Source organism: Cladophialophora carrionii (genome assembly GCF_000365165.1).
Source record: "Cladophialophora carrionii CBS 160.54 unplaced genomic scaffold supercont1.3, whole genome shotgun sequence".
NCBI lineage: Eukaryota > Fungi > Ascomycota > Eurotiomycetes > Chaetothyriales > Herpotrichiellaceae > Cladophialophora > Cladophialophora carrionii.
Genome location: NW_008481828.1, coordinates 2,051,603 through 2,077,864, shown reverse-complemented (window position 1 = coordinate 2,077,864; position 26,262 = coordinate 2,051,603). Strand labels below are relative to the sequence as shown.

Sequence of the window (26,262 nt, the reverse complement as noted above, 5' to 3'; positions counted from 1 at the left end):
CAGTCCCAGTCCCAGTCCCAGTCCCAGTCCCAGTCCCAGTCCCAGTCCCAGTCCCAGTCCCAGTCCCAGTCCCAGTCCCAGTCCCAGTCCCAGTCACAGTCGCAATCACAATCACAATCACAATACGTACGGATGCCTTTCCGGGCCTAGTTCGAGACATGCCGTGCATACAGGTGCTCTGCGTGCCCAGTATGCATACGAAGTACTCTGTACGGAATAGACAGCCTTTGGATTCGTCGTAGATGAAGCACCTGCTTGTATAAGCACGCCCAGGTACCAGGTACCGTGTGTGTATGTCTCGGGTTGCCGCCGCGGTTTTCCATAAATACTACGGTACCCTTCCTAGAAGCATTAGAAAGAACCAAACAACCCCGAGCATCTTCATGTCTCTGGCTCCGAGAATCGAGAACGCGTACAGAGTATAGCAGTGGAAATACAGTGCTGTGAGTGCCTGGCAGGAAATGTCTCATTATCTTACTATACTAGTAGCTATCGCCCCCCGCGTCGATGCTGCCCAGTGACCAAGATCTGTCACCTGCCATCTCGATATTGGGCGCTCGGACGCCATGGTCTACGTACCTTACCTAACAGCCTGCCCCGGACATACTGTACTGAACGCCATATACATCGCTCAGGGTTTACAACTTGGCTTTCCGCGGCCTCTGCGCTTCCGCCTCGTACAGTTCATCGAGGATACTTCTATATTTCTTGGCGGCGTTCGGTCTCTTCAGTTTCAACGTCGGAGTCAACAACTCGTTCTCGATGGTAAAAGGGTCGATCATCAATTTGAAACTCCGCACTCGTTCATACCCCGCGAACTTCATCTTGCGTCCGCATTTGTCGAGGTCCTTCTGAACGGCTTCTTTGATTTGGGGATCCTCGCACGCAGCTTTCAGGGCCGGAATGTCCGTGGCCGAGATTTGGCGCGAGAGAATCCTGGATGCAAAGGGTGCGAAGACGTCGGGCTGGATGCCAAAGATCGCCACCAGCGAAGTCTGCGACGAGTCGCCGTGCACAAACCCCTGTGCGAGATAGGTGCAACTCGAGAGGTAGACGCCTTCAATCCGCTCCGGGGAAATGTACTCGCCCTGTGCCAGTTTCAGGACATTCTTGCGACGGTCGATGATGCGGAAGCGGCCCATTTCATCCACACTGCAGATGTCACCGGTCCTAAACCAGCCGTCTTCGGTGAACGCTTTCGCCGTCTCTTCGGGATTCTTGTAGTATCCCGTAAACACGCATGCGCCACGCAGTAAAAGTTCGCCTCGAGCATGTGGTTTATCTTCAACAGTGTATTCCATATCCGGGACGGACACGAGGCAGGCTTCTGAGCAGGGGACAACGGCACCGCAGTTGCCCACGGAGAGGTCATTGCCGGGTTGTGCCAGGGCAATTGCGTAGGTCTCGGTTAGGCCATAGCCCTGAAAGACCCGTGTAGACAGAGCGACGCGCAGAAATTGCTGCAACGAAGGGTCCAGAGGTGCGGAACCAGAGACGACCGATATAGCCCTGTCGAGACCGAGCGCAGAGGCAACTTTGCGGGACCAGATGCGGTCGTAGAGAGCGTGGCTGTACGTGGGTGTTGCGTTTGACTTTGGAGGAGGATTCAATCTCGCCATCTTTGCGCGCACAACGTGTCTGCCCAACGCGCCTTTGACACCAGGCTGCTCGACGGTGTTGGCCTTGATCGCTCCTCCAAACCGGTTCAAAAGTCTCGGCACAGAGGCAAACATGGTAGGTCGGACCAGTTTGATGTCATCGACAAGCTCGAGGATGTTGCCGTGGAAATAGCCTATCCGAAAGCCAGCCCATATAGCAGAGTGTTCGAGGAGGCGGCCGTAGATGTGAGCCAGGGGCATATAACTGATTGCCACCCCATTCTCCACGAGATCATTGGAGGCGAGACTTGCAGACGTGGCTGCCACACACATTGCGTGGGTGAGGAGGACACCTTTTGGAGGACCAGTCGTGCCAGAGGTATAGTTGATGGTGATGGCGTCCGACGGCTTGGGTGGTTTGTTCGGCTTTCCCAGGGACGCTCCCAGCTTCTCAACCGTGTCGAGCGAGTATATCTTGAGGCCGACATCGGCCGCCATGTTGTCGAGAAGGACCTGCTTGGAAAGCTCAGGTCTTTCATTCTGACCCGGCTCCAGAGGATCCAGCACGACGAGGAACTTCAGGTTCGGCAAACGGGCCTTCAGCCGTATGAGCGTGGGGACGTGTGGAAGGGAGCAGACGACCGAGGCCAGATCGGCGTGCTTGATGATGTACTCGGACGTGTCTGGGCCCAACGTCTCGTAGAGAGAGACCGAATACAGCGATTGGGACATGCAGGCCAAATCGGTCAGTTGCCATTCCGGTCTGTTCTGACACCATAATCCGACGCCGTAGTTTGAGCCGTTGATACCTTCTCTTGCATGCAGTTCGACCAAGCCGGCGCCAAGATCAGACCTCCTCTTGCGAACAGTCTCGTAGTCTAACCATTCGTACGGACCGAATGCCTGCTTGGCGGAGTCGTAGGGACGAAACCCGAGACAAGGGGCATGGGGAAAGCGCTGCGCGGCAAACTCAAACATTTCGTGAGCCGTCGTGATCGACGGATCGAGGGTCTCGAGGAGGCCATCGCGACACTTGTGGTGCCGGTATACAGGAGTGCGGTTCGGTTTCTCAGAACCGGGAAGGGTGATGGAGTATGGCTGGCCCTTGGGCGGCGCCTGGAAATATTCACTGGCCGTTTGCAGGTAAAGCGGCTTGGAAGAGAGGAGCGGCATGATGACCGCCGCGAGATGCACAGAAGATGAAGGGGATGCAGAGCCAAGCGCGACGAGAGAAGGAATGGGTAGGAGGGAGGAAGACGTGGTGCGCACACGAAGGGACGACGACTTGATGTTAACTCACAGCCGTGCGGAGGGAGGCCATTGCTTGCGCGGATGATGCCTGATCTGTGCTTCGGGCACTGGGCAGCTTATGCGCCCGCACAAGAGCTTGGAAATCCTGTCTCGGAGATCAGTGGACGAAAAGACTGTCATCTGGCTCATTTCGCTCTCTGTGTGCCGGGACAAGTTTGCGAAAACAGCTCGATGGCCGTGGCCCGCCTCATCATCATGTGCCCACGCGACCGGCTTGAACCTGACGTTTGAACTGACATTGGCCCCCTGCAAACACCTAGGTGACACTGGTGCCCGTTGAAAGTGGCTTCTAGGTACTCAGTACATCATGCCTCGGCATTGCCGAATAGCCAGAGATTTACCAGGCGCGGGCTGGGCATGTGGGCTTCCTCCGAGCTGATGCGCCGGATGTTTTACCACGGTTGTCAATGTAATCCATGGATTCACTATAGAGGCCTGAGGACATGCCAAGGCTGGAACTACTCGCAGTGTGTGTCCTCGGGAGAGAGCTACACAGTGCGATGCGAAGTGAAGGGACGTGTTTTCCATCCCCAAGACTGCTGAATGCATCACCGCCAAGTGAGAGTAGAAAGCATGTGAAATTCTGCAAGCGAGCCAAACCCTACGATCACCGATTGGCTAGCAGAAACTTCCCGGGGCTGGCGTCTAAGTTATGGCTTATCCCCTGTCTGGACCGAGCTCGGTCTTGGATACCTACGGCAAACCCTTGGTAACTACTCGTACTGTACTCTCCTCAGATGTCATCCTCTTCTCGACCCGTTCTCGGTCCCGAATTGCATGGTCTAGAGATGCGGCCCTGTATCCACAGTGTCATCAGGATTCATTCCGATATCACAACGTTCGATCAAAGACGAAGGGAACTTGAGACAGGTGATCTAGAGTTCAGGTGGCCCCACTGAGACTGCCTTCAGTGCTTGGCTCCTTGCCGGCTGTTGCGTTGTCCTTGTTGCCCTCCGCATCAGGTTGAGCTGCTTCACTGGCGGCGAAGCTTTGCTCAAAGTCATGGATGATGTCGTCGATATGCTCGATACCGACGCTGATCCTTATCATGTCTGGTGTGACGCCCGAATCGATGCGTTCTTGTTCAGTCAGTTGTTCGTGCGTCGTTGTCCATGGGTGAATCGCGAGGGTCTTTGCGTCTCCCACACTAGCGGCAAAATCAGCATCAGAATAATCCTCGGGGATGCAGGCTCCTACTTGGCCAGGTTGGAGATGAGCTTGAAGCCGTCCACGACTTGCGAGCCGGCATCAGCGCCGCCTTTGATACCGAAGCTCAGAACGCCGCTGTGAGTCTCGGTCAGTTCATTCAATACCGCAAGCCCAGCGTGAAGATCAAACACAGAGCAATTGCAAACAGGACTGGAGCTTACCCAAACCCGCGAGGAAGGTACCTCTTCGCCAGCTGGTGGTGCGGGTGACTCTCCAAGCCAGGATATGACACCCACGCAACGTTCTTATGTCCTTCTAGCCATTTGGCCAATTTCAGAGCATTCTCAGCAATACGCTCACACCGCAAACTCAGAGTCTCAAGACCAAGGATGAATTGCTGGGCATTGAAGGGTGACATGCAGGAGCCCAGATCACGCAGTATCTCCACTCGGACCCGGATAATGAAGGCCAGAGGCCCGAATGTGTCGTGGAACTTCAGGCCGTGGTATCCAGGTGCAGGCTCGTTGAACTGAGGAAATCGCTTCGCGTGTTTCGCCCAGTCGAATTTGCCCGAGTCGACGATAATGCCACCGATGGACGTGCCATGCCCACCGATCCACTTAGTCGTACTGTGGACGAGGATGTGAGCGCCGTGCTTGATAGGCTGGGCATAGTAGCCTCCAGCCCCAAAGGTGTTGTCCACAACTAATGGGACCCCCTTGGCTTCACAGACTTTGGCGATGGCTTCAAAGTCAGGCACGTTGTACCGGGGGTTCCCAATCGTTTCCACATAGACCGCCTTGGTCTTGTCATCAATGGCCGCCTCAAAATCTTCCGGCTTTTCCGAGGTGAGAAACTTGGTGTGAATGCCCAGTCGAGGGAACATGACCTTGAACTGATTGTAGGTGCCTCCGTACAGGTTGGACGTCGAGACAATGTTGTCACCAGCATGCGCCAATGCAGCGATGGTCATGAACTGCGCCGATTGACCCGAGGAAGCTGCGACAGCGGCCATGCCCCCTTCGAGGGCTGCAACCCTCTTCTCGAGCACATCGACAGTCGGGTTCATGATCCGGCTGTAGATGTTTCCAAACTCTTTCAGGCCGAACAGCCTAGCTCCATGTGCCGAGTCATTGAAAGTGAAGGAAGTGGACTGGTAGATTGGGACAGCGCGAGACTTGGTGTTGGGATCTGGTGCTTGACCGGCATGGACCTGAAGGGTCTCAAACTTTTGCACCCAGTCGTCGGCAGACATCTTGGTGGATCTTGGTCAGGCCGTGAAGGAGGAAGGCGACCACGCTCAAAGGTAGGCGAATCTGGGAGCGAAGAGCGGCGATGTTCAGCGCTCACGAAGGCCGGTTTGGCTGACCAGGCACAACAGAGAAATTCTTGCTTCGCCGTGTATCTGCTGCTACTGACGCTGGTCGTGGAGTTTCAGAGTCTCTCTGCTGCTATATGAAGGCGAAGATAAGAACCAACGTGTAAGCACGAGCCACTACAAAATTCTGCGTGGGAAGGGAGAATCGAGGAGGGGTTCCTCGCTTTCTCACCTCAGTCTGTGGGCTATATCATCCTCGAGCTTTCCCCGCATCAGAGAACGCGGTCCTAAAATTGCGTGATCGGTTGCCCGTCCCACGCAACGATCAACAGCAACCTCGCATTCGGGGACTGGAAGCCATAATTGCAGGGACACACACGAAAATATCGATGGTAGCCCACGCGCAATCACGACTGTAGCATGCAGGGCATCCCAGCTGCTCGCATCGTATATTAGCAACCACAAGAAGCTGCCCCGGAAACGTGGGGGGAGCAGCACAAAGGCATCTTCCGGTAAGCTCGACACAACCCTGCAGGGCAAGACTCTTTTTAGCTGAGCGAGCAGACTAGAGCGGATTCGCGAGCTTGCCAAGGTCTGGTCACGAGTGCCTTCTGGGGAATTGGGAGAAACGGAACCATTTTGCTGTGATACGAGTAGTTCGAAGGAAAGATGGAATTTGCTTACTGGCAGTGGTGTTATCCGAGGCTGAATCCGGCCATCTGATTGGTCATTGGGGCGTCAATGCGTTCGGCTCCGATTCAGCCACGAGACGGAGAAGGACGTCGGTTACATAAGCCACACGAGCCTGAAGGAAGACATGGAGAATCCATGACGACTGTTCAAAACGGTCACCGCCTCTGCTCTTCTGGCAGCATCGCAGCAGCGGATGGCTGCGTGAGACCAAAGGACTTGAAACCCCTCTGAATCAGAGCAATGGTTCTGCGGCTGACACCCAATGCAGCCTTGAGTCGCATGATGCCGTTGCGCGGGAAGAAGCCAGCCTTTCTCGAGTTCCGCTCTTCGAAAATCTTCATCGTCTTCGCCGTTTGCTGGTCTGTCTTTACAGTAAGCACTCCCTAGTATCGGTGGGCTTACCACTTGTTTACCATTTCCCCAGGATGTCTTTTTGTATGGAGTTGTCGTCCCCGTCATCCCGTTCGCCCTCCAGGATCGTGTCCACATCTCCCATGGCGACACTCAGCATTGGGTCTCGGTTCTGCTCTCCGTATATGCAGCTGGTCTCCTCTTTTTCGCCCCAATATGTGGTATCCTAGCGGATTGGACCAGCCATCGGCGAGGCCCCTTTCTCGCTGGGCTTGTCCTCCTCTCAGGCTCAACCCTCATGCTTTGTTTCGGAAAGACTATCCCTATCCTGGTGGTTGGCAGACTGTTGCAAGGCATCTCGGCTGCCGTGGTCTGGGTGGTTGCCTTGGCTCTCATGGCGGATACGGTCAGCGAGGCGGAGTCCGGCCAGGCCATTGGTTATGTCAGCCTTGCAACGTCCATGGGAGTCTTGGTGGCGCCGTTGATTGGTGGTGTTGTATACGAGAGGTCGGGATACTACGCCGTGTTTGGCGTCACATTTGGCGTGATCGGCTTCGACATCCTACTGCGGTTGGCCTTGATCGAGAAGAAGATTGCAGCCAGGTGGCTCGAACCCGCGTCCTCAACGGCGGTCGAGTCAGCTCCGGCTGCACCGGTCCAAGCTGAAATTGAACTCGAGGACCGGAAAGAGTCCACGGCTGTCATGGAAAAGAACGCGGCCGCTGCAATTGCTGAGCCGCAGAACAGACAACACAAACGAAAGCTCCCGTCTATTTTGATCCTCCTCAAGTCCCGCCGCATCCTGGTGGCATTCTGGGGCAACCTCGTGGGTGCCATGACCTTTACAGCCGTTGACACGACCCTCCCGTTGTATGTCAATCAGATATTCGGCTGGAATTCCCTGGGCGCTGGGCTCGTTTTCCTCGCTTTGGTCGTACCTGGCTTTGCAGGCCCATGGATCGGGCACCTGACGGACAAGTACGGGCCACGCTGGATTGCGGCCTCGGGGCTGCTCATGTCGGTACCGTTCTGGGTGCTGCTTCGGTTGGTCGACCACGACACCGTTGGTCAGGCCGTGTTGCTTTGCGCGCTCCTGGTGCTCCTCGGAGTGGCAACTTGCCTTCTACTGACTCCATTGATGGCAGAGTTCAGCAAGGTGTGCGACGCGAAGGTGAGGCAGGAACCCGATGTCTTCCGGGGCAAGTCGGCCTACGCGCAGAGTTACGGGATTTTCAATGTTTCATGGGCTGGAGGAAGTCTCCTCGGCCCGCTGGTGTCTGCTGCAGTCAAGAATGGAGCGGGCTGGAAGACGATGACTTGGACAATGGCGTTGTGGTGCGCGGTGGGCATCTTACCGACCGTCTTGTATTCCGGGGGCATGATCACGAAGACCAAGAGACCCACGAGTATGGGGCGAGTGCAGGCAGAGAACAATGTCTGATCGCGCTGTCTGCGTTGGTCAGTCAGATGTTAGTTAACAACAAGAACGCGGTTCACGCGGTTCACGCGGTTCTGACGATGGTGCCACATGCGGGCTAGTCGACTTGCCCAAACCGTTTTCTCCGATCCAATCGATCGTGTTGACGCGCTCGCTGGCGATACGCGTTCGGCAAATCTCGACAGTTTCAGCCTTGGCTCTTCTTCTCGTCGACGTCTGTCCATGTTTCATCTCGTCCTACTTCCTCCTTCTTCTGTCATTGTCAAACATTGGTCTGGCCTCACGCCGGTCGTGGCCGGCCACAGGTCGTCCATGCACGTAATCGTCTTCGATCAGATGTCAAACAATCAATCTTGCTGTGCGCCCCGAACCCTGATTTCCGATATCCCGTTTGCGAAGCGACGAACGTCCACTCTTAGTTACAAGATCCGGACTGCTTTATGAATACTTGTCTTGCCCGTCTGCCCTAGCCCAGTCGCCTGTAGAACCACATTTTGAAATAATCTCTCTTCGACACCCGCTCTGGTCAGCGAGTCGTCCTGTATTAACACCCGAGATACTGAGTGCAGTCCATTTTACACAACGGCGAGGACATCGGCGTTGCTCTTCCATCAACCCATTTCTCGCGACAACATCATCTCTTCCATCCTCAGTCTCTGCTCGTTTGTTTCTCTCTAGGACCAAATCTTCTCCAATTACAATACACCAAAACTTCGGCCACCAGTCCTGCTCGCCAACTCCTTCCACCACTTCAACGGCCAGAGCAATCCAGTGCCTGCTCGGCAACCTGCCCGCCAGAATGTTCCTCGACCCAATGCTGACGGTCCGCGCGCTCCAAGGCGTTCTGGCTCTGATTGCCATGGCGCTCGGAGCGACCGGTAGCGCCCCCTTTGTACTCATTTTTTGATCGCGCCACAACTAACATGATCATCAGTCGCAAACGTGCTCAACACCCACGTGCCACTTGACATCGACGTCCCAGCCGGGGTGGTCTTCTACATCTTCGTCGCGGTCTTCACCCTCCTCATCGCGGTTCCTTACACGATCCTCACGCCCCGCTACTTCCCGGTCCTCGCCCACCCTTTCGCCATGCTTGTCGCCGAAACCACAACCTGCGTCTTTTGGCTCGCCAGCTTTGCCGCGGTCGCGGATCGAATCCGGAAGGCCGACCTCTGCGGTGGGGATGGCGCCTGCTCATCTGCCACCGGCAGTATCGTGGTCGGCGTTTTCGAGTTGTGAGTGAAATGATTGCCACCCCTGCCGCCCCCTTTCCGGCCCCTTCTGACCCCCTGTTATGCAGCATTCTCTTCGGAATAACCAGCTTCTTCGCCTTTTCCCATCTCTTCCTGGGAGGCAGATACGGCCTTGACAAGGCTGTAAGCAACAAGCCGCCGATCCAGGTACATCGAGCTTGGACCGGAGCCGAGCGGGTTTGAAAGTGCGCGAATTGAAGCCTGGGTGAGGATCAAGATGAGTCCGCTCCTGAGTAAGAGAGGTTCCCAATAAGATAGTAGGGCAGAGTATTTTGTGACAAAATGCATACCGCAAAGCACGTCTTGCCAACGGCGGCTGCGAGACGTCTCGTCCCCTTTCTAATAATCGTCGTGATTTGGCAGTCGCGCAGGCCTCGACGTGTGCACTTCCACTCTCGGAGAGACGGCATGTTTCTGCCTCCGCCTGCCCGGCTGTTTTCATTGTGACGTCCAGTTCCATTGCTCTTCTCGGCTGTTGTGCATTCGCCTGGCCACTCAAAAGGACACTCACTATCCGGTAAATACTCGATTGACTGCACAACGACAACCTGTCTTGTACGTTCTCTCCCAAGCCTCCATATGTACGTTCTCCTCCCAGGCCTCCATATGTACGTTCCGTAGTGAGCACCATGGCCATTCGACGAGCACGGCGTGAACCGACCGTTCTTGCACTGTTACTGCATCGAACTCCATCGGCCTCGCTTGGTATATGTATGGCTGTCCCGCCTGCGCTGGTCATGTCATCCCATCCCAAGCAGCACCGCCACAAAGCAAGCAGGCACATCAACTCTGAAGACCACTTTGAATCTGTGACGCGGAGGTGTTCACTCACCAATTGATGCCGCCACTTTTAGAACCAGTTCGCGGTCATCAGTCATTAGTCACCCGACAAAGGCGTCTGCGACTCCCGCTGCGCCCTCTCGATCACCCAACGCGAAAACGGACGCAACCCGAGAAGCTCCCCTTCTTTGCCTCCGGCTCCGAAACGCCGCAGCCCGCCAGCACACCTCCCACTCATCCGCCAGCCGGTCCAACCAGAGGAACTTGCGCATCAAGTCCTCGGTATCGGCCCAGCACCTCGCCTCGGGCAGCCGGGCCGCCAACCTGTCGAGCACGACGTGCTGTTCGGGCGACGCGTCCATCTGCGTGTCCCACGCGCTGGCCACCACCACGGCACACCAGTACAGGCACCGCTGGAGCCATGGCGGGCGCGGCAGCTCCGTGTTCTCGTTGAACGCTTCTAGTATGGGCCGGAGTGGTCGCGCCAGGGGGATGTGGAATGACATTTGGTTGTACAGGTGTAGACAGAAGGCGAGGAGGGCGCGGACCATTTGCCCCTCTGGCGGCGTTAGCGGTAGGGCTGAGAGGCATTGGAGATCGTAGATTGCGCGCTGTATCGTCATGTCGGGGCGAGTTTGTGTTGGTCCTGGTGCTGATGCCGGACTTTCATCCGTTGCCGGTGGTGGTGGTGGTGGTGGTGGTGGTGGTGGAGGAGGAGTTGTCGACTGGTCTCCAGGACCTTCTCGTGTCGCGATCCAGGATATCAGCTCCGTCAACCTGGCTAGAAAGCTGATGATCTCGATGGCCACGCAGCGACTTAGCGCCACTTCCGCAAACCCTTCGGGCAGCCGGGCGATCACGGCACACAGGTCCGGCGAGAACGGGTGGCCCGGATACGTGAGCGTGCTGATGCGGTGGCCCTTCTCATTGATCCGACTGGCGTAGCTGGGCTGGTGGGCTTGAAGGAACGAGGCCATAACGCCGAATCTGGAGGTCTATTAGACATGCGACACCACTTACCAGGGGGAATCCGGGATACCTACGCCAATGCTCTACCCCGGACGAAGTTCCGGACGTCACCGTCGCCGGTAGTCGTGGCTAGCATGCTCTCTAGGGCGCGGAGGTGAACTTCGAAAGACTCTACGTCGTTTATCATGTACTGCGGTGATGAGATGGGATTAGTCCATCGAATTTGACGGCCCGGCAAGGGGCAGCGGTTTGGGCTGGGATAGGACGGGTTGATTCTTACATTGAGCGTCAGAAATGTCGACATAGTCAGCAGGACGAGGTCCTGGCTGGGAGGGTGTGGCGCCACGAGCACATCTCTCAGCTCCTTCATGGCTGTTCCGCGGTGTCGAAGAAGCATCTTGTCGGCGAATGGCTCGGTGCCTCGTCTGAGCACCCACGCCGCCCTGGTCATGGCGATGGTTGCCTCGAAGAGCATTGAATCCTGGAACGCCAACGGAAGGATCAGCGCTAGAAGCGCGTTCCGTCCATTCTGGACGCTGAAAGCCTGTGCTTGCTGGGGGGCCCATATCTGGATGTCTGCCAATCCGCAGCGTGAGTTACGCCGAATGGGTGTTGCCGGGTTTTCTGAGACGGAACAAACTCACAGTAATCTGCCATGAAACGAACCCCCTTTGTGACCCTCGCCACTGGATATCGCATGAAGGGATCGACTCGATAGCCCGCATCGACTGTGAGCAATGGAGACGGACACCTGCTGTTCTCCGAATCATCATCCGTATTAGGGTCTCCGTACGAATTGTTACGTGAGAGGTGGCGCGTATGTCGCCGGATGAGCTCTCCTCGTCGGCTGGTCATGGTTCTCAGAACAGATGGTCGCCGTCACGGTGCGGCGGCGCATCTCCTTGAGACTTGTGGGTTACTCCTTGGTTGCTCAGTCAGGGGTGATTGTACATGGTGTGTATAGAACACGACCGCGGCGACAGCAGACGAACACTAAATGGGAAAACGTGTCGACTCCGGAAACGTTATGCATAAGCGCAGCCGCATCATCGAGCATGGAAAGTTCCACTCCTTCCAGAGACCCACGAGTTCGATTCCTAGAGACCGAGGACTAAGAACCAAGGACCAAGAACCCATGGCGCACCATGCGGCCAGCCATCGACACGTGTTCGTCCACCCCCATGCAAGCCACAAGGCTCTCCGCGAGTTCGGATATCGTAAATGATGGTGTCAGAGCCTCTCGAGCGCTCGGAAACAGCAGCTTTAGGCTCGTCTGCACCCACGCACAGCTCTTGCACATGCAGGCTTGGTAAGCAGCGGGTTGAGGCGACCTGCACCGCCCACCCAAACTCCAGTCGTGGGAGGCCGACGACATCCAGTCCTGTCAAGCGATCGATAGACTGTTCCCGGGACTGGCCGATCGCGGCCACAATTTGGCGCTTGGTCTGCTTGGGAAACGTGTCTGCCATCGCTGCCTCTCGTGTACTGTAGTGGTAGAAAGCTGTGGCTTTCAGCACACCCCTTGGAGGCTCGACCCTTGCGTGCAACTCCGGCCGCATGGTTGACCGGCATTTAGCATGATGCATGCTCTTACGGGATTAGGGAATCCCGAAGAATAAGGAAACCAGCAAGTACCCCTTTGGGAAAACAAAAGCACCCTCCCGTCGACCGATGCAGCGGCCGATCGACAAGCTCGTGAGTAATCAGATAAACGAGCTTCTGGCGTCATGCCTTCTGGTGTCAGGGAAGAGCGAGTGACCGATCCCACCGTGGCAAGGCAGAGGGCAAAGTGCAAAGGACGTCACCGCTCTGCCCATACGAGGTGAAGTATAAGGCCTCCCTTCTCGTCTCTGCGGGCAGGATGGCACCTCAATACACGACGACGAAGCTCCATCTTTGGAAGTGACTTCCCCGGGAGGGAAGGGCCCACGAGCACCTGGAGCCATTGTGAGGCGAAAATTGGAAAGCTCGATCACGAATTTACCAGCGATGGCGGGAAACAACATGGCTTTTCTATGATCGACGACCTGATCTCGCCTTGCTTCGTGTCAGGGCTTATTCAGCGCTATTAGACATGCATCTCATGAACAGCATGTCCGCCCAATGAGATACGCAACTTGGGGTCAATTCAGGATGTCCATCTGCACGGTGGGATCCTTTCAGCTCTTGGGACAGCTGACTCAAATCAAGGTGGCCTAGTAGAATGCAGGGGCCGAAGCAGTCAGAACAGCTCAACTGACTATCTCGATAACTCAAGTGTAAATACGTGGCGAGCCGCAGCCGTTGAAACGAAGGAAAGTTGCTCAGGACGCTGTCTTTCGGCGCTCAACACAATGGCACCGTTCTTACAGGGAAGCCGGCTGGTAGTAGAAAATGGTCTGGCGTAGACCGAGAGCTGCAAAGCTTGATTGAAGGCAGCTCTTCGAATGGAACCAAAAATTCCTTTTCAGCCGCTAGCTATTGTATTGTGTAGTTGATTAGGCAAAATACCGTCGCTCTCTGTGCACCAAAAGGACAAAATGTGAGAAATGTAAAGGCGCTGTACAAGATTCCTGGTCGTCTCCAAGCTGCATCCAAGTGACGGGCTCTCGCTTTCTTCACCCCCAGCTGCTGATTGTTAGGAGCAGCTGGCAATAGCATCACTGCTGTCGTCTGCACCACACATTTCCCCATATATCTCCGTGCCAGGCCTCGCTACGTCGGTCTCAAGAGCGGAAGGTCAAATAATCCGCAGCCTATTCCAGCAAATAGTCAGCACAAACTCGAGTACGTCTATTCAACAAAGTTGCTAGAGGTAGGAGCTATCAAGCCTTCTGTGCCCTCGAGGTACAAAAACAGAACGTTGCTTACCTTGTCGATATTGTAGTCGAATTTCTCCAGTGCCGCGAGACTCTCTTCTCTCGTCCATCCCATCGCAGTCAATCTCTTGAGAATCGGATCGTCGTGCTCAGTGCCTTCACTAAGGGCACGACCCGGCTGCGGACGCTGCGGCTTCGGTTGCAGCGACGCAGCTGGCGGTGATGTAGCTGCGGGTACAGGGGAAGCGGGAGCCGGTGCGGGCGTCGGCTTGTCTGATGTCACCTGCGATGGTGAAGATGAAGGGACTTCGGCGGCTTGCGTCTGGATTTGAGGGAGCTCCGATACCGATTGCGAAGGCGCATTGTTATTCAAAGGTGCGAAGAGTGCATCCCAGTCATGGTTGGCAGGCGACGTGGGCTGTTGCGCTTGCTGAGGCAGACTGGGCGCAGTCACTGCCGAGTAGAAGTCGTCAGGAGCCGACTTTGGCGCCCCATTAGTGGCAGGCCCGGGTGTTGGAAATTGCTGATGGCTAGGACGCGGAGGTGAATCAAATGTTGGGTCGAAATCGGCCGTGCCGTTCTTGGGCGGACTGAAAACCGACCCTTCATCCTCGTCGTCATCGTCATCTTCGACAGGAGCCGCGCCTACCCCTGAAAATGCAGAATCAAAATCAAATGGCGCGGCTTTGGTCGGCGGTGGTGCGTTGGCATTGTGATCTGATGGACTCCTTGGATGAGCTTCGGGCCCATAAGCCGGCGGGTTTCCACTCGGGGGCGATACAGGATCAGTAGAGCCACCGGCTGTAGGAGATGGTGAAGTAGGATCCTCCCGCTCCGGTAACAGTCCCTTGTATTCTCGAGGGAAATGTGTAGGATTGTCGCCAGGAACAGAGTCGCCATACGTAGGTGGGGACTGTTGCGACTCTGGACCTGGCAACGAGCTTGCTGTCGACGCAGGCTCGCCGAGAGGAGGACGAGGAGCCAAGGAATTGTTAGAGGGAGGAACTTCGGGCTGCTTCCCTGCTTTCACTTCTGTTGGGCTGTCTCGGGGTGGTGATCTCGCGTTGAAATCGTCGTCAAACTTCATAGGTGTTTCATCCTCGCTGTACTCGCTGCTCTCGTCATCGTCGCCGCCAAGTTCCTGAATGGCTGGAAATTCCTCGCCACCACCAGTTTTGGGGTGACCAATACCAGCAAAGGCAGAATCGAAATCAGCAGCTTTCTGTGATGCCGAACGTTGATGGGCAGGTCCACCAAAGAAGTCATCGAAGTTTTGCTCCGGGCTTTTGGAGGTGCTTGGAGGCTGTGCGTTGCCTGGTTTGTCGCCATTTGCGGTGGCGGCGGAAACCTCTTCTGCAGCAGTTGCGGCAGAACCAAGCCCAGCGGCAGGGAAACTCGCATCAGCCCCCGGGGTCTGTGTTCTTGAACCGGGGAAGGCGCCGGGGATTTCTCCAGTGGTGTCAGCGGATGGTTTGCCAAAGGTATCTTCGACGGACGCTTCACCAGCGGAGGGCTGAGGCAAGGTTCGTCGGACGGACTCTTGTTCCTCGTCTGGCGCTGCGGCTGTGAACGGATCTTCTGCCGGGTCCTTATGATCTGTCGGACTGGCCGTCGATGCCGTGGGGGTTAATGCCTGTGGAGTGTCATTGGGGCTGACTCGACTGGTTGGTCCTGCCACTTTGACGGACGAACTGACTGAGTCCTCCCTTTCGAGAGGTCTGCGAAAAGGGAGTGCAGCCGAACTGATCTGTCGGGACTGAGGCGGAGCTGGGGGGTCAAGATCTCTAGGCGTAGACGAGACATCCGGAGACTCGATTCGAGGAGCATCTCGTTGTGCTGCAGGTGGCGACGCTTGGCTCGAGAACGAGGTAGCTGGTGCGGGAGCTGTGGCGGTAGCAAACGAAGGTCCAAAGATACTGTCGAAAGCACTCTGGCTGTCCTTTGGCTCGGTCTCCGTGATGGGCGGTGAAAACGTCGTGTCTGTATTCTTCCTGAAGAATGGATTCGAGTTTGCCGATGGTGCTGGGCTCGCCACAGGAGGGCTTGCAACAGGAGGGCTTGGGACCGCCGGAACAGGGACGTTACGGGCCTCCTCCAACTCCTTCCTCGACGCCTCCAGTTGCCGGGCCGATTCTTCCGCCTCGCGCAGAGCATCTTCAACTTCCTTCTGGGCAGCTGCTATTTCAGCTTTAATTCTGTCTCGCTCCGCTTCATTAGTCGCCAACTGCTTCTTGTTGATGGCGACTAACCCTTTCTGTTGCCTCGCGTCGGACTTGAGCTTCTCCAGCTGCGGCTTCAGCTGTTCAATCTCTTGGTTCGTCTGTCGTATGCGCTCCTTGAGCGACGCGTTCTCCCGTTGATCTGACTCTAATGCAGCACGAAGTTGTTGGTGTTGCGATGATAGGTCTTGGTGTGTGCCGTCGATCATGGCCGCATCCGCCTGGAGTCTTTTGACCTCATTCTTCGAGGCGGTCAGTTGTTCCCTCAGCGCCTTGACTTCTTGGACCTCCTTCTCATATAATGATCGGAGTTGGGCCAAGCGGCCTTCGAAAGCTTTCTTTTGCGCAGTTGTACTGTTCAACTCTTGCTCGGTTGTCTTCCTTTCTCCATGTAATTCGGTCATCTGCTTCGACAGGCTACTGACTTGGTTGGACAGGTTTCCTAGCTCGCTAGCCTCGTTCGTGATCCTCGCATTGACCGCTGGATCTGCGTCGCCCAGGAGATCCTCGGCTGGCGCTTGGACCTGTGGCGCAGGAGATCCTGTCGACTGAGGAATAATGCCGCGGCCGAACGAGCTAGTGGGCACAAATGGTTTGAAGGTTGTAGAAGTCGTCTGTGGCGTAAGCACACCCGGAGGATTGGCGAAAGGTCCAGCATCGGTTCCGCCAGTAGATTGTGGAATCTGAGGGGACGCAGCTGCGGCAGCGATCGGAGCTGGACCAAACGCGTCGAGACCGAACAGGTCATCAGCTGCGGAACGTGGCTTTGTCGGAGCGGCATTTTCGAAAGCTGGGGCAGTCGGCTGAGGCGGCGGAATCTGCTGTCGCCGCATACTGGGAGGGACAAGGGCTGGAGGCAGGCTAGACGGCAAGATACCGCGTCCGTCCTTCGTGCCACGTTGTTGCCGGATCAAGTACATGGCTACTGCAAACTCGTCCCTGTTCAGTTGGCCCTCCGAGTTGATGTCGGCCAAGTCCCAAATCTGCGCGAGAATCTCCTCGGGGAGCCTGGCGTTACCAAAGAACTCCACTGCTTGGTCCCCAGTGATAAATCCCCTCCCTTGGCGGTCGACTGTAGCAAAGATGGAGTCGAAGCGAGCTTTATCGGCCGGACTGATCGCCCACGGTTCTCCCGTCGACTGAGCAGACAGCGGAAGGGGCGTACCGACTTGTGGCGCTCTCGTGATTGGGCTTTGCGGCCGCGCATTGTAGACCGCAGGGACAGCGCCGGAGCCTGGACGTGATCCGCTACCTATACGAGCAGCTGGTCGTCGCGCTGCGGCTTCGAAGAGACCTGGAGGAAGTGTGCTGGGGACTCCGCGCATTTGGCCAGACTTGTAAGACGCCAACAGATGCATGGCAATCACAAATTCGGTCACGTCCAGGGTTCCCCGGCCTTGAGTATCTGAAAGACCCCATATTCTGCCCAACACTTCGTTTGGCAACCGTGCTCTTTCGAATATCTGCTTAGCAACCAAGCCAGACAGCAAGCCGTTCTCAGCGCCTGATTTTTCAAACAGGGAGGAGTATTCTGCGATTTTCTCCGGGCTCAGTGCGGGTACACGAATAGGAGGAGGACCCGCTGGAGTTGGGCTCGAGGGAAGTTGACCGGTCGATTGCTGAGCTATGGGCTGTGGTGCCGGTTGCGACGCTGGTTCAGGTTGAGCAACGTCGAATCGAGGTAGGGGCGCAACTGTAAAAATGGTTAACCGTCTGCATGGATCTCATGCCAGTGACCTTTACCCTGCGTCGCAACCTGCACAGAAGGTGAACGGCCGTTTTGGGCGTGTCCGATGAGCCGCAAAACTACGCCGAAGCCGGCAGGCGTGAGGAACCCTCGGTTTTCCGTGTCGGCGATCTGCCAGATCTGTAGACAGTGAACAATAGGCCCGGGCGACTACAATGAGCGGCTGACCTGGCCTAGCACATCCGGTGGAAGCTTGGTGCGCTCGAAGAATTTGACCGCGACGTCTCCAGAAACAGCTCCAAAGCCATCCGGGTCAGCCTCTTTCAGGAGTTGCCCATAGACTCGTTTCTCTTCGGCCGTGAGGTTGAGATTCGGATGACCTGGGAATGATGCTGTCAGCGCCCTAGCTGAGGACGGAACCTGCTAGATGGGATTGGCGCACCTGAAGCTGCTGTTCCAATCGTCTCCGCCATGTCTTGGAGTTTGTGGTGTTGTTGTGAGGACTGGGTAAGCTCTAAAGGTCGCGCATCGACGGCATTGGCAAACAAAAGACCAAGTCAGGAAGATTCACGAACGACGCTTAACTAGTGCTCTCCTGGGCGCGATTTGGCGGAACTTGTTAGCAACAACGCAGGTAAAGAAATGCCTGGAAGTCATCCGAGAGTGAGGAGGAAGCAGATGGAGATGAGAGATCGTTGGTGGATCGCGATGACGAACGAGGAATCCGCCCCAGACTAAGCCGCGCCGGGGAGCTCCCAAGCTCTATCTACAGTAGTAACCCGTACCACCCCGAGCTCAACTAGGTCAAGGCGGGCAACAGAGAGATGCACAGTACAGCCGGAATGACAATCGATCGCTTGCATTAACTATGCACTGCTAATGAACCATATTTATCAAGTCGGTCTCGCAGAGAACCACCTCGACACACTCAAACTCCTCTTGCCGCTGACATGGATGCATGACCTGCTTGCACGCTGACTGGCTCGGCATTTACGATTTCTGACGAGAGCACGAGCAGACCGTCTAGTGCTCAAGCTCAGCCTCGTCGCCTTCTTCGACAGAGTCACTGGCCACCTCTTCGTAGTCTCTCTCCAATGCGGCCAAGTCTTCGCGGGCCTCGGAGAACTCGCCTTCTTCCATACCCTCACCGACATACCAATGGACGAATGCACGCTTAGAGTACATCAGGTCGAACTTGTGGGAGAGAGCGGACCAAGCCTCGGCAATGGCAGTCGTGTTTGAAAGCATGCAGCTATCACGCATTAGTAAGACGACCATGAGTAGGCTCCGATAGCACTTACACTGCACGATTGACCTTAGCAAGATCACCGTTTGGCACCATTTGAGGTGGCTGGTAGCAGATTCCGATCTTAAAGCCCGTCGGGCACCAGTCAACAAACTGGATGGTACGCTTCGTCTTCAGCGTGGCAACTGCCTGGTGAACGTCGTTGGGAACAACATCACCACGATACAGCAGGCAAGTGGCCATGTATTTGCCGTTGCGAGGATCACACTTGACCATCTGGTTGTTTGGTTCAAAGCATGACATGGAGATCTCTTGGACGGAGTTGGCTTCATGTTGTGCCTTGGCCGCTGAGATGACCGGGGCATAGGCGACAAGGGGGAAGTGGATGCGAGGGTATGGGACCAGGTTGGTCTGGAACTCGGCAAGATCGACATTGAGAGAACCATCGAATCGAAGCGAGGCAGTGATCGAAGACACCACTAGTCCTGGTCAGCTAGTCCAAAGTCAATCAGCAATGGGCACCGACCTTGGGCGATGAGTCGGTTCAGGTTCTCGTAGTTGGGTCTCTCAATTCCAAGATTGCGTCTGCAGATATCATAGATAGCTTCATTGTCGACCATGAAACTGCAATCGGAATGTTCCAATGTGGTGTGCGTGGTGAGGATGGAATTGTATGGCTCAACCACCGAGGTAGCAACTTGGGGCGCCGGGTAGACGCAGAACTCAAGTTTGCATTTCTTGCCGTAGTCGACTGAAAGGCGTTCCATCAACAAGGCACCAAAGCCCGAGCCGGTACCGCCGCCGAACGAGTGGAAGACGAGGAAGCCTTGGAGACCACTGCAGTTGTCTGCGACCCTTCGGACCTTGTCGAGCACCTGATCGATCAGCTCCTTGCCCACGGTGTAGTGTCCACGAGCGTAGTTGTTTGAGGCATCCTCTTTGCCCGTGATCATCTGTTCAGGATGGAAGAGACTGCGGTAGGCGCCCGTCCGAACTTCGTCGACGACGTTGGGCTCGAGATCGGCGTAGATTGTGCGGGGGACGTATTTGCCATTGCCTGGTCAGATCGATAAGCAAGAAGTCAAAAACTGTCGATGATAAAGGCTTACCGGTCTCAGAGAAGAAAGTGCTGAACCCTTGATCCGGCTCAGCGGCTTTGCGCTCTTCGGTGAGGTAACCATCTGGCTGGTAACAGTCAGACTCTGGTCGAACCGGTCAAAAGGGGTGATTGCGTACCTGGATGCCATGCTCGAGACAGTACAACTCCCAGCATGAGTTGGCAATTTGACAGCCAGCCTGGCCAACTGTGCGGCAGATGCGGTTAGCTTTTTGTCACGATTTGTTTGGACAGGGGCAACCAGGGACGGTCAAGGACGCGTGTTTGGCCGCGGGCGTACCGTTCAAGCTGATGACTTCTCTCATTGTGACGGTCGCGGTGGAAGAGAACACAGGTTCAGGGGATAGGAAACTACAGGTGCAAGACCAGGAGCAATGACCTCGAGCACGAACAGAGGCTCAATTGTTGATTGATTGACGGTGGTTGTGATTGTGGGGTTCGACTTTCTGAGCCTAATTTGTTGACAGCCGCGCTCATCCCTTGTCACTTCTCACCGCCTGTCCTGCAACGGTCTCTGCCCAGGAGCCAATCATAAAATCCCCGACATGGCGCGTCGTCGACCGTAGTTCTGCTCAACCGTACAGCGTACCGTAATGTTCACTCCTAAAACGCAGTACCTCCAGTTTTCGTCATGCTGGAACGATTGATCCATTTTCATCTCGGTTCACGTTGATGGCTAATATGCGTCTCTTCTTGTGGGCCTTGCTTGTCTACAGCGCCGTCGCCAACGTCGAGAAAACAATTTTTGTCGCTCCTGCCGCTGAGCCTCCTCCCAAAGATGCAAGCATAGACAGTCTACTTCTGACTCGTCTCTCCGAGCAACATCCTTTTGTCAGGACCTTCCTCAATGCCAGCTTTCCTACAGCAGATTCTCCTAAAGGGGTTGAGGCTTGGTTGCTCCTCGAAGGGATTCGCCCGCGGAGGCGTTACGAGGTTCGAATCTGCTGGCTAGCAACGGTATGCCGCCCTGAACCCCCACTGTACGATTGTTGACTCTTGCAGCAACCCACATCATTTTGGCTGTATACCCAGACTGTGGACAGGGTCTTTGAGACTCCAGAACTTCTCACATCATTGTCTGCATATTCGTATGCGCGCCGTGGACAACTCGGCGCTCAGGATCAGAAGTCGCTTCAGCTTCGCAAAGCAGATCCCGTTGCCACGGACTCAACTTTCCTTTTTCTTCAGATCTTTGCAGCCGCAGACTATTTCAGCCTCAACGAGACTTTGATGGCGATGGTGCCACCGGTCGCCGTCGATGTCATCCTTGACCCATATATCTTCAACGTCTTCCCGAAATCGTTGCTACCAACCGGGCTTTATCTTCTGCTGATCGCAACAGGGGCATGGTTCCTGTCCGGTTGGATTTCGCACCTATTGGCCGTAACCTCTGTCGGGGGACCAGGGGAGGAGACGAAGAAGGCCAAGTAGTTGCGTTTATGTCCTGACCATGAACGGATCTTGCAGCTGATCGAATTCTGTCATTAATGAGAAGAGCGGAAATTCTTCAGCATAGGACGGCAGACTCGGGATTCCCGAGCCATCCGGTGAGAGGTAACCAGCGTCTGGCATTTGTCCGAAGTCCGTCCGTGGCAGAGGCGGGACCTGCTCAGCAGAATCCTCACCCGCGTAAGCCAGGGCACCAGAGGTGGTTAAAACAGGGCCCCGACTTTCAGGCGGCATATCAAACCGTAATTGCCATGGCGGCGCGGCATCACCAGCATCCGCCATATCGAACAGGGCGTTGCCCACTTTGCCGTTCTGGGCCACGTCGGAGGCGAGGACCTGATCCGGGGTATGTGATCCTGTGCTGGGTCTCGTCGGTGTACTGCCATTGGCCTTGTTGATTGGGTCGCCAAAGATATTATGGATGTCCTGCCTCCGCCTTTGCATCTGGATCTGGTCTCGCCTGTTGATGTGCTCCAATGCTGCGAGACGGAGATAACTCGTTATCTCATATTGGCGACGCGCAGATAGGTCATCCTTGGCCATGATGGTTAGTATGGCTTCCGCCTGGGCCATGCTGCTGAGCAGCGGGAACGACTTGTCGAAGTCACCGAAGATGGCAAACCCAATCACCATCGCCGAGATGAATGTGCTGTTGGTGATCATGAACAGTCTCTTGGGAACACCAATCGTGTGAACGATATCAGTCGCAATCTCAATACTTCTCAGTGCTGCGTCAATGCATGCTTCGCTCAAGGTCATGGTCACCGAGTTTCCTGCGCTGTCCTCGTCCTCTGAACGACCCTTGATCTTGGATGACACTTTGAAGATGAGAAACGGTCTGGTCAACAGTATAATGGACCAGTAATATGCTCCCTTCAGATGCGCAATTCCAATGGTCTGTCTGAGCGAGGGCGCGGTGGATCCCTCTTTGGAATCAAGGCTGTCAGCCTGGAGACCGGCAGGCAGTTGCATTGTCCAGTCGCGGTACTGTCGAGAGATGCTCTCCACAAGCTGGACCGAAACCTCTCGTCGACAATAGACCTCATTCAGGATCCGCTCGAAGATGAAACATATTCTCAACGTGGCTGAAGTGGTTCGGCCATTCATCTGTATATCTTCATAGTCTCTGCTGGATCGGTTCCATGAGACGCTTCCGCCATCGACTTCGGACGTGGCTGGCGGCCGACCAAGTGAACCGCTCATGTACAGATCAAGCACGCGCAGACTCTTCCATACTCTTTCTCGCGCGGCCCTTTCCCTCGGCTCGAACAAGTTTGAAATGTCGCTCCTGTGCAGACCCAGGGCGTACGCTGCACGAACAGCAATCCCCAATAGCATGAAGGCGCCGTTCCTCCTCACTGCCGACAGCATGTAAAATGTGATGAGCGTGTAGGCCTGAATCGTGAGGACGCTTGGGTCTTCGAGAAAACTCGATACTCCAATCTCGCGACCGCGCAGGAAGTAGAACTCGGCTTGGTCCAGATCACTTGAAGTCCTGGTCAAGGCGCCGATGGCCATGACCAGGTAGTAGATGGAGCTGTTGAAGTCTGTCTCGGCCGTGGAATCTCGGGCCCACGAGAGCAGGTGGTCGGTGATATCATCAGGGTCGAACAGATCAATCACCCCACTCGAAGCCAACAGGTAGTGCTTGATGAGGTCTTGGGCCTCGGCGACGGTGGGCTTCGGGTGCTGGGACTGTGCGGGAGTTGGCACCTTGTGAGGCGGAATCACCTCACACATGGCATGACGAAGAGGATCTGAAGTCAATGGGCATTCTCCTATTTCGGCCTTGACCAAGCGGCGGATGTTCTGCACAAATGCAAGATTGCTCGAGTCTCCGACGAAGATGAACTTGCCGCGACCATCCCGAAGCAGTCGGGCCAGCTTTGGCACGGGTGCCTTTGAAATCACATCGTCGAGGTCTCTGTCGTACTGAGGAGTCTTTGCCGCGCTCCTCGAACCGGACAGTGTCAGAAGCGACTCAATGGCGATTTCGGCGTCGTTGGATTCGTTCAGCGCATCCTTCAACGTGATGGGCTGCGATGACGGGGTGCTGGTCTGCCGATGCGACCCGCCCTTGGAAAAGACGTCGCTGAAGACGCATTCGGGTTCCCTCCCACGGCGCTTGCAGAGGAGACAAGGCTGCTGACCGTCACATCTGAGTCATCGTCAGCATGAAGTCGAGCGGAACCAGCCGGAAATTACTGTCGCGTTGACCAAGCAATGGGCCAACTGAAGACATACTTCTCCTTTCTTCGCTTGCAGGTGTCGCAAGCCCGCGCTACTCGTTTGCGGTCTTCATCTTTGACTCGTGGACGAGGCATAACATCACCTGGGTCGTCGGTACGTCAATGCGGCTGCCTCGCGACGCATGCATGCATACACACAGGGATCGCTTTCCGGGTGTTGGTGGGCAAGTGGGTAGAGGACAGTCGGATATGGCACCTCGTGGAGTTGGAAATGTGAGGTGCGACGGTCAGCTGGGAAATCGTCGGATGCGGGCACGAAATCTTGCGGGGGGGGGAAAGAGAGCCTAGAAGTGGCGCCTAAAGGGGCCGAGCACCGACGCCAAACCAACTAAACTTTTGCGGAGAGCCAATTAGCTCGCACCGAGTCGTCTGACCCGACCTCGACTAGCACGACTGCGAGCCGGCCGGGGTTTCCGGGGCGGAGATGCCGAGGAGAGCCTCAGACACCCACAGACGCCCTGACCAGCACCGCAATCCTGGCACTAATCGTGTACAGAGTACAGAACATGGCTCGTTGCATAGGTGAAGGAGAGGATCGAGATATAACACCTTCAGTATACAGATACGGCGACATATGCCGAGTCTTGAGGCTCTCAAAATCCACGACCCATGCCAGTGGTCACCAATCCTTCGCCCGACTCGCCCTGAGATGTCAACGGAGCCATGTGGATGTTGTACTTCAGTTGGTTCTTTGCCTTCTCATCACCTTCCCGGGGCAGGAACTCGACAACCAGGGAATCTTTGACGGCAAAGACGGAGTCATCATCGAGATACTTGCTACTCTTGTCGAAGATCTGAGTCGTGATGGGCTTGTATCCTTCAGCCAGCACCTGTTCGACGGTTAGCTGGCATCTTTCGAGCAACGAGGTTTAGTACCCACGATGAAATGGATATGCGCTGGCCGGTAAGGATGTCTATCCAACAGCTGTAGGAGTTTCCCCGCTGGTCCGTCATATGGAATGGGATATGGTGTTGGTCGCAGGCAGTAAAAGGCGTATTCTCCGTTCTCGTCAGTGTAGAATTTCCCGCACAGGTTGGATTTAGGCTGATCCTCGTCCTGCTGCTCATACAACCCTGCAGGATGTGTCAGTCGAATCCAATTTTCAAGATGGGTATCTTCCTCACCGTTTGTGGAAGCCTCCCAGATGTCGATAGAGGCGTTGGCAATAGGCTTCTTTGAGGTCGCGTCCACTACTTGACCATAGATATATGCCACCTGAGCATCCTCCGGCAGCTTCTCTACGACACTTTCGCCCTTCTTGCGGATCTTGTGGTCTGTCTGGAAGAAAGGACCAAGTATGGCGCTCTGGGTAGCCAGGTCCGTCGCTTCGGAAGCTTTCTTGTATGTGATCTCGTCGACGAGACTGCCGTAGTCAACACCAATACGTCCACGACAAAGTGTACGACATACGTCTCTAAGCCCACAATATCACAAACCAATTGGCCTTCATTTCTCCTCTCGTTGCTCATCTGGCCGGCCCAGTTCAGCAAAGCAACGCCTTCCGTCCATTCGTCCACGGTCAACTCGACCTCGCGCGCAAAGTCATGAAGGTGTCTCGTCAGGCTGGTCATGACTTCCCTCATGCGGGGCGAGGTCTTGGGCCCCATAGCATTGATGACATTTTGAGTGAAGTTGGGGTCGAAGCGCGAAGCTCCTGTCTTTACTTCGCCGTTCGCTGCCATCCTGTACAAAAGACGTCAAGAGTAGCGCAGATGGAAAGTCAGGTCACACACACGACAGGCCGAGGTGGAGGAGGTCGGATCAGATGATAGAAGCGTGAAGTGAAAGTACACGGTCCATGAGAGAAGGGTTCTCCGCGCATTCAAATACGATTGGCAATTGCTGTCACCTGTTTCGTGGAGCCCATGCTCGGATCCAGCCCTGAGGTGACCCAGGCGAGCAACTCTGGAGGCCACGGCCTCACTGATCGTGCGGACTGCATGGCACTGTCAAGCACTACTGGGTGTTCGCGTACAACAGGCCGCCCACCGTTGCCACTAATACCCCGCCTCCACTCCCTGCATCGGATCCCGTGCCCGCCTGAATTGACGCCATCCAGCTCCCCAAAACAGCCTAAGCAGCGATTAGATAGCGACAGTGCCTTTCCCAAGGCAGATTAGCTTGAGCGCGCCGCTTCAACTGCGGAAGCTGCCATCGGCGTCGCTTCAACCTCGATTGCTCGTGCCGGCTGCCAACTTCGGGACGCGCCCTCGTTCCCAATTCCATCACAATACCTCTAGATTATCTAAAGTACTGATCACTCCTCGTCAGACTCTCCTGTTCGTGGCCTGACGACTCGGGTCCCTGACTCCCCAATAACTGTACGAGCATTATCAAGTAGGGCGGACCATTCCGATTACCCAGGTTGCCTGGAAGAGTCAGCTGTCATGATACCGCTCGACTGCTGCCGGAACTTCATTTTTCTGTAAACAAGGGCGGCATTTTTTTAATCACCAAACATGGTGTTTCAGTGAGTTAGGCGCCGAGCTGTTCTGCTGAGCCTGATCTCTGGCTGGCAAGACTCAACTTCTCCCGTGGCCCAGCACTTCGGTTACAGTACTGTGTGCACTCAACGTGGCCGTGGAGACTTCTGCCGGCCCATCAGATCGGAGTCTCTGACCAGCACCAGATGATCA

The 26,262-nt window shown here is 55.6% G+C and overlaps 10 protein-coding genes across 10 annotated transcripts; 3 read left to right on the top strand and 7 right to left on the bottom strand.

The window, feature by feature from the left end:
- Nucleotides 1–638: 638 nt before the first annotated feature.
- On the bottom strand, nucleotides 639–2,771 carry G647_04144 (uncharacterized protein; the record flags this gene model as incomplete). Its single annotated transcript, XM_008728488.1, has 1 exon — nucleotides 639–2,771. The coding sequence occupies one exon, from the start codon at nucleotides 2,769–2,771 to the stop codon at nucleotides 639–641; it is 2,133 nt and encodes a 710-aa protein (XP_008726710.1).
- A 1,020-nt stretch (nucleotides 2,772–3,791) lies between these two features.
- G647_04143 (O-acetylhomoserine (thiol)-lyase) lies at nucleotides 3,792–5,313 on the bottom strand (the record flags this gene model as incomplete). The annotated part of the gene is made up of 3 exons (XM_008728487.1): nucleotides 3,792–4,056; nucleotides 4,107–4,193; nucleotides 4,280–5,313. The coding sequence occupies 3 exons, from the start codon at nucleotides 5,311–5,313 to the stop codon at nucleotides 3,792–3,794; spliced, it is 1,386 nt and encodes a 461-aa protein (XP_008726709.1).
- A 996-nt stretch (nucleotides 5,314–6,309) lies between these two features.
- G647_04142 (uncharacterized protein) lies at nucleotides 6,310–7,861 on the top strand (the record flags this gene model as incomplete). Its single annotated transcript, XM_008728486.1, has 2 exons — nucleotides 6,310–6,441; nucleotides 6,494–7,861. 2 exons carry the CDS (start codon nucleotides 6,310–6,312, stop codon nucleotides 7,859–7,861), a joined length of 1,500 nt encoding a protein of 499 aa, XP_008726708.1.
- A 796-nt stretch (nucleotides 7,862–8,657) lies between these two features.
- On the top strand, nucleotides 8,658–9,294 carry G647_04141 (uncharacterized protein; the record flags this gene model as incomplete). Its single annotated transcript, XM_008728485.1, has 3 exons — nucleotides 8,658–8,736; nucleotides 8,793–9,093; nucleotides 9,159–9,294. 3 exons carry the CDS (start codon nucleotides 8,658–8,660, stop codon nucleotides 9,292–9,294), a joined length of 516 nt encoding a protein of 171 aa, XP_008726707.1.
- Nucleotides 9,295–9,992: 698 nt separating this feature from the next.
- On the bottom strand, nucleotides 9,993–11,311 carry G647_04140 (uncharacterized protein; the record flags this gene model as incomplete). Its single annotated transcript, XM_008728484.1, has 2 exons — nucleotides 9,993–10,878; nucleotides 10,935–11,311. The coding sequence occupies 2 exons, from the start codon at nucleotides 11,309–11,311 to the stop codon at nucleotides 9,993–9,995; spliced, it is 1,263 nt and encodes a 420-aa protein (XP_008726706.1).
- A 2,321-nt stretch (nucleotides 11,312–13,632) lies between these two features.
- Nucleotides 13,633–18,037, bottom strand: G647_04139 (uncharacterized protein; the record flags this gene model as incomplete). The annotated part of the gene is made up of 4 exons (XM_008728483.1): nucleotides 13,633–17,570; nucleotides 17,621–17,744; nucleotides 17,793–17,944; nucleotides 18,007–18,037. The coding sequence occupies 4 exons, from the start codon at nucleotides 18,035–18,037 to the stop codon at nucleotides 13,633–13,635; spliced, it is 4,245 nt and encodes a 1,414-aa protein (XP_008726705.1).
- Nucleotides 18,038–18,587: 550 nt separating this feature from the next.
- Nucleotides 18,588–20,232, bottom strand: G647_04138 (tubulin alpha chain; the record flags this gene model as incomplete). The annotated part of the gene is made up of 6 exons (XM_008728482.1): nucleotides 18,588–18,816; nucleotides 18,866–19,289; nucleotides 19,337–19,867; nucleotides 19,920–19,995; nucleotides 20,047–20,114; nucleotides 20,208–20,232. 6 exons carry the CDS (start codon nucleotides 20,230–20,232, stop codon nucleotides 18,588–18,590), a joined length of 1,353 nt encoding a protein of 450 aa, XP_008726704.1.
- Nucleotides 20,233–20,599: 367 nt separating this feature from the next.
- Nucleotides 20,600–21,358, top strand: G647_04137 (uncharacterized protein; the record flags this gene model as incomplete). Its single annotated transcript, XM_008728481.1, has 2 exons — nucleotides 20,600–20,884; nucleotides 20,930–21,358. The coding sequence occupies 2 exons, from the start codon at nucleotides 20,600–20,602 to the stop codon at nucleotides 21,356–21,358; spliced, it is 714 nt and encodes a 237-aa protein (XP_008726703.1).
- Nucleotides 21,359–21,364: 6 nt separating this feature from the next.
- On the bottom strand, nucleotides 21,365–23,700 carry G647_04136 (uncharacterized protein; the record flags this gene model as incomplete). Its single annotated transcript, XM_008728480.1, has 2 exons — nucleotides 21,365–23,534; nucleotides 23,621–23,700. The coding sequence occupies 2 exons, from the start codon at nucleotides 23,698–23,700 to the stop codon at nucleotides 21,365–21,367; spliced, it is 2,250 nt and encodes a 749-aa protein (XP_008726702.1).
- A 518-nt stretch (nucleotides 23,701–24,218) lies between these two features.
- On the bottom strand, nucleotides 24,219–25,308 carry G647_04135 (uncharacterized protein; the record flags this gene model as incomplete). Its single annotated transcript, XM_008728479.1, has 4 exons — nucleotides 24,219–24,455; nucleotides 24,506–24,699; nucleotides 24,751–24,989; nucleotides 25,037–25,308. The coding sequence occupies 4 exons, from the start codon at nucleotides 25,306–25,308 to the stop codon at nucleotides 24,219–24,221; spliced, it is 942 nt and encodes a 313-aa protein (XP_008726701.1).
- Between the last annotated feature and the right edge of the window lie 954 nt (nucleotides 25,309–26,262).